The 8069-nt window shown below is 47.3% G+C and overlaps 1 protein-coding gene across 1 annotated transcript; it reads left to right on the forward strand.

Moving 5' to 3' along the window:
• Window positions 1-517: 517 nt before the first annotated feature.
• Window positions 518-6756, forward strand: LOC123122068 (squamosa promoter-binding-like protein 18). The gene is made up of 3 exons (XM_044542202.1): window positions 518-1704; window positions 5063-5193; window positions 5869-6756. Exons 1-3 carry the CDS (start codon window positions 1208-1210, stop codon window positions 6537-6539), a joined length of 1299 nt encoding a protein of 432 aa, XP_044398137.1. The 5' UTR covers window positions 518-1207; the 3' UTR covers window positions 6540-6756.
• The last annotated feature ends 1313 nt before the right edge of the window (window positions 6757-8069 follow it).

Raw genomic sequence — 8069 nt, forward strand, 5'->3', positions numbered from 1 at the left:
CAATGGAAACACTTTTTAAATTACAACTATTGTGTGTTAGGAATCGAATGTATGATAGAAAAACCACCGATCTAAACATAGAATGCGCACAACATAGCCGTTTGGATGCTCCACAAGAACACCGAAGCAACCGTTTCTTCACGAGCAAGAAGGGGGGGGGGGGGGGGGGGGGAATAAAGACACACGTTGCATTCAACTTCGTAGAAGAATTGAAAACGATCCAAAAGGCATCATAGGAAAACCACAAGACTCTTTTCCTATGATGCCTTTTGGATCGAGCTAGCTTTGAATTTGAGCAAAACCACAATCTAGCTAGACCATGAGATGCTAACTACGGCTCATTAGCGGTCACTAACCCACGCCCACACCTTTGTTGAGGTGCCAAGAAAGGGAAAGGGAAGCCCCCAAACCCCAAACCAAACCCAGCCCGCCCCCAATAATTGCAGCACAAGGCTTCCATGCTGGCGTTAAAGGGTGAACATGGCGCTGAGAGGCATGGGGCCGCCCCCACCCCATTCACCCATTCATTGCCCCTCCTCCTTTGGAATCCCTGTCAGGGGATCGATCAAGACCAAGAAATGGCTTCTTCTCCTACTACTAGCCATCAGCAAACAGTAAACTGTTGATCAAACTATTGTTACTCCCTCCCGCTATGCAGTATGCACCACCCCCCTCCTCCTCCCCTCCCCTACTAGTAGAAGTAGAAGACACTAGTCTCCACCACCCCCACCACCACTCGCTAGCAGCAGCAGCTCTTCCATCCATGGCTGTCCCTGCTCCATCCCGCACACCTGCCGCACTTGCCTCTGCGAGCATGTACTGACTGCCTCCCACTCCCTTGGCGCCATCTCTCTTGTCTTGCTGCTCGCTCGCGCGTCTGTGCGCGTGTGCGCTCTGCTCTGCTCTGCTGCCTCCACTCCCCCCATCCCTATCGGGGATAGGCCGCAGCTGCATGCCCCTCTGCACGTTCGCGCTCTGCTCGCGCTTCCGTTTGTTCGCCTCCGGTGCGATGGTGGTCGCCGCGCAATGATTCTTGCTTGGTTGCTAGCTTCCCTCGTCGCGGAGTGAGCGAGTGAGGGGGCCGGCCGGAGGGAGCGGACAAACCGGCGAGCAGCTACCTGACCCTGAGATAGAGAGAGAGAGAGAGAGAGAGAGAGAGAGAAAGAGAGAGAGAAAGGTCTGTGCTCTGTGGTGGCCAAGAAGCGTCATGGATTGGGATCTCAAGATGCCGGGCTCTTGGGACCTGGCCGAGCTGGAGCACGACGGGGTGCCGGCCATGGTCGCTCCCGCCGCGGCGGGCATCACCGCCGCGGCCGCGCGCGGGCCGCCGGGCCGCCCCGAGTGCTCGGTCGACCTCAAGCTGGGCGGGCTGGGGGAGTTCGGCCCCGCGGCGGACGGCGCGATGAAGCAGCAGCCGCCCGTGGCGACGGCGGCGGCGAATGGCCCGGCGGCGTCCTTGTCGGCGTCGGCGTCGAACGCCGCGGCGGTGGTGCCGTCGGCGAGCCCGCTGAAGCGGCCGCGCCCGGGGGCCGGCGGCGGCGCGGGGGCGGGGCACTGCCCGTCGTGCGCCGTGGACGGCTGCAAGGCCGACCTGAGCAAGTGCCGCGACTACCACCGGCGGCACAAGGTGTGCGAGGCGCACTCCAAGACGCCCCTCGTCGTCGTCGCCGGCCGCGAGATGCGCTTCTGCCAGCAGTGCAGCAGGTAACCAACACCCATCCAACCCGCCAAAATTCGCGAAAATTCCCGCGATTCCTATTACTAACACTTCAATTCAGCACATTCGCACGGCTGCGTCGACCTGATTGCGATGCTGCCGAAAGACCATTGCTTGAACTGCCGCAATGGTGAAATTGATTGACTGCACACCATTTTTTTCCCCATTATTTTTACTGCTGCTGATCATCATTCCCTTCCCTTTGTTCAAAGTGAAAAGGCCAATCCAAGCCAGTTCTTTCTCAGGAACTGGCTTTGCCTTTCTCTTTGGCTCAAATTAACCACCAGTTGCTCCCATTCCAAGCAAGGAGCACTGCTGGTAGAATCAGTAGGGGGTGGTGAGAATGAGCTGAGCATATCTCACTGTTCGGTTTCAAGGATGCACCAGTAACTTTTCCTTTATCCGGCACTAGCTTTTCAGCCTTTTCATATGAGTCAAGTACCCCCAAGTTTTTTTTTTTACTTTGGCAACCTGTTGTATACCTGAATCATAGCCCTCCCATTTTCCTACTTTTGCACTGGTAACTTTCTAGCCCACGGGTGTGAATTATTACCAGTGAAAAGTGGCTGATGCACTCCATGTGCCAAAGATCAGATGGAGCAGTCCTTTTTATTATTAGCTAGCTGCCACATTTTCAAACCTGCCATTGGATTCTCCCCTTTTTTGAAAAAAAAAGAGTTCTGGTTTGAAGTTTAAGCGTGGAGTATAATTTGTGACATTGACAAATATTTTACTTCTTTTATTTTGGAGTTTAATATTAGAGTATAATTTGTGACATCGACAAATATATTAGTACCACTTTTACTCTGACAAAAAAATCAGCACATATTTTAAACCAACTAGGTGGTAAGAAGTGAATCTAAGTAGACCACGGTTAACCATAGGTACCTGAGGATCAACCCATTTTGCCTTTGAGGTGGTTTATTGACTGAATAGTAGGGCCCATCTCTGACATGATTGCCTCCCCTTGCTGAATTAGTGACCACCAGATCCATTGCGTCCCCATCTTCTTTTCCATTGTTCTGGTTTGAAGTTGAAGAGTGGAGTGTAATTTGTGCAACCATTTCCCATGACATTGACAAAGATATTACTCCCTCCGATCCAAAATAAGTGTCGCAGTTTTGAACTGGGGTTGGTTTAAGACTACGGCACTTATTACAGATCGGAGGTACTACTACTTTTATTCTGGCTAAATAAAAGTGGTGCAATGCTCTACTGTAGAGTCCCCAGAAACTATCACATATTTTCAACCAAGTTTTTTTTTTCGAAAAGGGGGATTCCCCGGCCTCTGCATTAGAACGATGCATACGGCCATCTTATTAAAACAAATAAATATGTTCCAACAAGGTCTTAAAGTCTCCAAAAGAAAATAAAAAATAGCTCACACAGAGCCAAAAGGGCTAAAAAATAGCTCACATATTTTCAACCAAGTGGGGAGTCAAGAAGTTAATCTGTGTAACCCGGCCACGGTTAACCATAGGTACTTTAGGATCAACCCATTTTGCCCTTGAGGCGGTTTATGGAATGAAGGGTGGAGCCCCATGTCTGACAAGATTGCCTCCCATTGCTGAATTAGCAGTAACCACCAGATCCATAGGAATTCTTTCGGTTTACTCCTGGGTTATTGTGTGCAGCAGTATTTGTTGTGTGTGGGCTGTTCACTCTTTAAAGATGTTGCTGAACACATGACCTGTTTTATTGAATTCTTGGCCAGAAACCGGCCTACCTCATCTGCCATGACTGCCTCTTGTCATTAGCCTTGTTTTTTCCACATGAGATGCTGGGACCACTAGACCAATTCTTGAAACAGCGTTGCAAAATAGGTTCCACATTTTTGCATTTTGGTGGAGCCGGTTTTCTTTGAATGTCTTGGATGTTCTAGTACTATTCATCAGTTAGCTGAATTATTGGAGTAACTTGCACTTAATGTCAGTATACAACAAAAGCTACACCTTCAAAATTTAACCTGTGGCTTTTTGAAATACTCCAGTAAGAACCTTGTTCTTCCATTGTTGAACAGATAGAATATAGCTGTTCTTGCTATGCGCATTCCTTTCTAGCTGAACTGTTCATGTATTTGAAACATTTTCATTTTTCTAGATTTGACATAAAAACTGAGGCATGTCTGTCAGATATAGTATGTACAAAAACATGTGAAAATGGGGGGAAAATCCCTCCAATTTCACATGTTTTTGTACTGTACATTTTCCCAGGTTCATTTCACAATAGTACTGATCTGAAACCCTTTTAGGTTCAATGCTAGTTCATTCGAGTTTGCCTTTTAGTACATTTTAGAGCCACGTGAGCAACTAACTCTGCATCATGTGCCTTCAAAGTTTAAGGAATACAAAAAAATTACCCATCAATCATTTGGTCGTCTTCCCCTAAAAAAATTTATAATCAGTGGGGGCGCGATTCCAATGATTGCGTACCTATCAGACACACAATCAGGCAATAGTGCGCCCAGTGGAGCAAAAATTTGGATCACCATACTGTACTCCTTTAGTGTTCCTACAGGCTGGTGCCATACTGCCATACACCTGTTGGAACCTATACCGTGGTCCAAATGTCCAACAGGAGTTGCACTAATTTGCAGCGCTTTGCAGGCCCAGTAGAAAGCTTTTGTAAAGTGAAGCCCCCCATGCACTGAAATTTGTTAACTGACGCATTGAAATCCGAGTGGTCCAGTTGCGCGTGTGTGTACTCTTTTCTTCATGGAATCTGTGTTCTGTTTTAATGTCGAGCAAATAAATATTCAGACCATTCTGTTTGGTCCTTGTAGCTTTTGGTTTTCCACGTGCCTTATTGTATCAGAGCATGTTATTTTTTCAGAATCAGAATAGTGATGGTGTCAATTTTTTGCATACTTTTAATCATAATGGTTGTGCAAATCCTCTCTGATCATGAATGTCATACTTAGTTCTTGGCTTATAGTGCTTGTTTGTCCACCATGGCCGGATATCATGTGTCCTTGTAGCACTTGCCTGTATTATGGGAGTGATAAGACATTTGGAGTTAGTTTTATTTTCTTATATCGAGGTTATGCAAGGTTCTTTACCCATGGGCCTTCAAATGTGTTGTGATTTTCTCTCTTCCTGCTACAACAATCATACTCCCTCCGTTCGGAATTACTTGTCTCAAAAATGGATGTATCTAGAACTAAAATACGTCTAGATACATCCATTTCTGCGACAAGTAATTCCGAACGGAGGGAGTATATGTTTAGGGTGTCATTAACAGGGTCAATATGCCATTAAGGATGATGCTGATTTACAATTAAATAGGTCAATATGTTGACTACTCTTAAATGTTTGTGTTTCTTACCATTAGTTTTTTTTCTTTTAGATTCCACTTGCTTGCGGAGTTTGATGAGGCCAAGCGTAGCTGTAGAAAGCGCCTTGATGGGCACAACAGGCGCCGCAGGAAGCCACAGGTTGACAGCATGAATTCTGGGAGCTTTATGACAACCCAACAAGGTATTTTTTCCTATTTAACTACTATTATACTTTTTGTCAGCCTTTCGATTGCTGAAATGAACAAATTATATAGTAACCTCAGATTCAGAAATTTCTGTCATAAAGTACTACACCCTCCGTCCGAGAAAGCTTGTACTACTCAGCCTGTCGAACAAGCTTGGGACAAGCTTTTTCGGACGGAGGGAGTATATTAGTTCAAATGCAAACCCTCGGTAAAATGCTCGTGCTTACATGGGACCATATTTTCTCCTGTCCAACTGATAATAAGCTAGGCCTGTATTTTGCATGGAGCTACGACTGTTTTCCTATAAGGATGAAATTAAGTTGGCTGAAACATGCTGCTCTGTATCTAATTCTGTGCGCCCACACTGCATACATCCTGCAACCCTGATGACAGCTAATGGCTTTATATACCTTTCTTTTACCCTCTATAGCATCGGATTCATTTGATATGGATGCCGCCGAGTAACATGGTCTTCACTGTAATTTAAATCATGGGTTTGTGTTTTAAATGAAATGCTAGACGTACTGTTCTTCAGTAGCCACAAGAGCACATTGTAAACTGAATATTCGAATTAGCAGGGTGATTGCACGATGCTGCATTTTCAGTCCTTTTCATTTCTGCTACATTTGAATACTACAGAGTCTGATGCTCGTTTCATGACGGCCGTTCAGGTCTGTATTCAAATGCAGGGACAAGGTTCGCGTCCTTCTCCGCTCCAAGGCCGGAGCCAAGCTGGTCCGGGATCATCAAATCCGAGGACAGCAATCCATACTACACCAGCACTCACCAGATCAATTTCGCCGGCTCTTCGTCGTCCTACTCCAAGGAAGGCCGGCGCTTCCCCTTCCTGCACGAAGGAGACCAGATGAGCTTCAGCACGGGCGCGACGGCCCTCGAGATCCCCCCCGTGTGCCAGCCTCTCCTCAAGGCCGTCGCGCCGCCGCCGCCGCCGCCCGAGAGCAGCAGCAGCAACAAGATGTTCTCCGATGGACAGTTGACGCACGTGCTCGACTCCGACTGTGCTCTCTCTCTTCTGTCATCCCCGGCCAACTCCTCCAGCGTCGACGTCAGCCGGATGGTCCGTCCAAGCGAGCACATCCCCTCCGTCCCCAACCTGCAGCAGTTCGGCAGCTCCTCCTGGTTCGCCTGCTCCCAGGCCTCCAGCGCCGCCACCGGCTTCGCCGCCTTCGCCGGCGGCATGGACGGCGAGCAGCTCAACGCCTGCGGCGCGCTGGTCCCGAGCTCCAACGACAACGAGATGAACTGCCACGGGATCTTCCACGTCGGCGCCGATGGCTCCTCCGAGGGCACGTCGCCGTCCCTCCCTTTCTCGTGGCAGTAGAAGTCTTGAGTGAGCGTCAGGGGCTGTTCTTGGGTTCTTTTGGTGATCATCTGTAGCTAGCTGTGCCCGTTTTAGTGATCAGGCCTACGTCCCGTTCTTTCTGTGTTTATTCTCTCTTTTTCATGTTTCTATGTCTTGGACTTGATCTCTGATCTCTCGCCGTCAGAATGAATAACTTTGCATGATTCAGAAGAAAATCATATACTTATGGATTTCACTGATGCATTGGAGACTAGATTTAGACAGCTTTTGGTTTTTGACAACTATCTACTCCTTTATTCATTGATCAAAATAGTAGCATCGCTTACAAAAAAGGGAATAACCGCACTAGGGGCAGAGTATTTATCCAACAACTGGGGGGGGGGGGGGGGGGGGGGGGGGGACTTAGCTAACCTAGCCAATTCGTGAGCTACTTGATTGCTCTCTCTATTACAATGTTCGTGAATGGCATGATTAAAATCTAATGACATGAAATAACAATCATCGAATATAGCACTAACAACCGAAGAAGAGTTGCCCTCCTTTTGAGCTTCAAGCACCTCCACACTGTTGGAGTAGAGTCAAATCTTGTTACATCTAGCTGTACGGGTAAGATTCATTCCAAATCTTACTGCAACAGACTCTGCTGTAAATGAATCAAAGCATACGTCTATTTTTTTTTTCATTTGCAGTAGCAATGAACATATCGTTGTGATCATGAAGGACTACTCCCACCGATCCTTCAAGCGTATCCATATCAAATCCGACGTCCACATTCAATTTAGCATATGCGTACCTTGGTCTACTCCATCCGTCTGCCTTATGTTTAGCTTTGGGCGTACAAGAGGTAATGTAGTTCGTCGCTAGTCCTCTCACGGCCAAACCGATTTGAGCCGTTGTTTGGGTGGTCTCTCCATGAGTTAACTTCCGCCGTTCATACCATACGTACCATGCTACGGTGGCTACTTTTCTCTCAGTTTGGAAAGGCCCAGTATATGAAACTTCATGATCCTTCAAACACAACAAGTGTACAAGTATTACTTCTCCATCTCGGTCCACCCCGATGGCTTGTTTGATGATATCATCCACGCCTAGCATTTTCCACACATCCGCAGCTAGCTTGCATTCAAACAACAAATGTTTGATGTTGTCCGGCCCTAAGTTGCATGCTGGGAAACTTGGATTAATTTCTATATGCTTATCAGCAAGGATCGATCTGCAGGGGATCGGGCTATGAAGCGCCATCCAAATAATTTTTTTAATCTTAGATGGACATAAGAAGCTCCAAACTGAATCCCATATATCTTTTCAGTTAAATGGCCCTTCTGAATTCTAAATTCTGCTGCCGAACTAGGACTCCCAGATTCCATGGTACGCAGATCGCACCGTAAAAGCTTTTTGTTCTTGTCAGATTCCAACCCAGAAAATCGCTCATCTCATGTAAAGGTTAAGGAATTGCAAGAATGCATTGGGCGTCCACCTGCCAGAAGGTTTGCCTGACAAACTATTCATCCAAGTGTCATGTCAAAGGATTAATGAGGTTGCACACAC

The sequence above is a fragment of the Triticum aestivum genome, chromosome 5D, assembly GCF_018294505.1.
Source record: "Triticum aestivum cultivar Chinese Spring chromosome 5D, IWGSC CS RefSeq v2.1, whole genome shotgun sequence".
Classification (NCBI taxonomy): Eukaryota; Viridiplantae; Streptophyta; class Magnoliopsida; order Poales; family Poaceae; genus Triticum; species Triticum aestivum.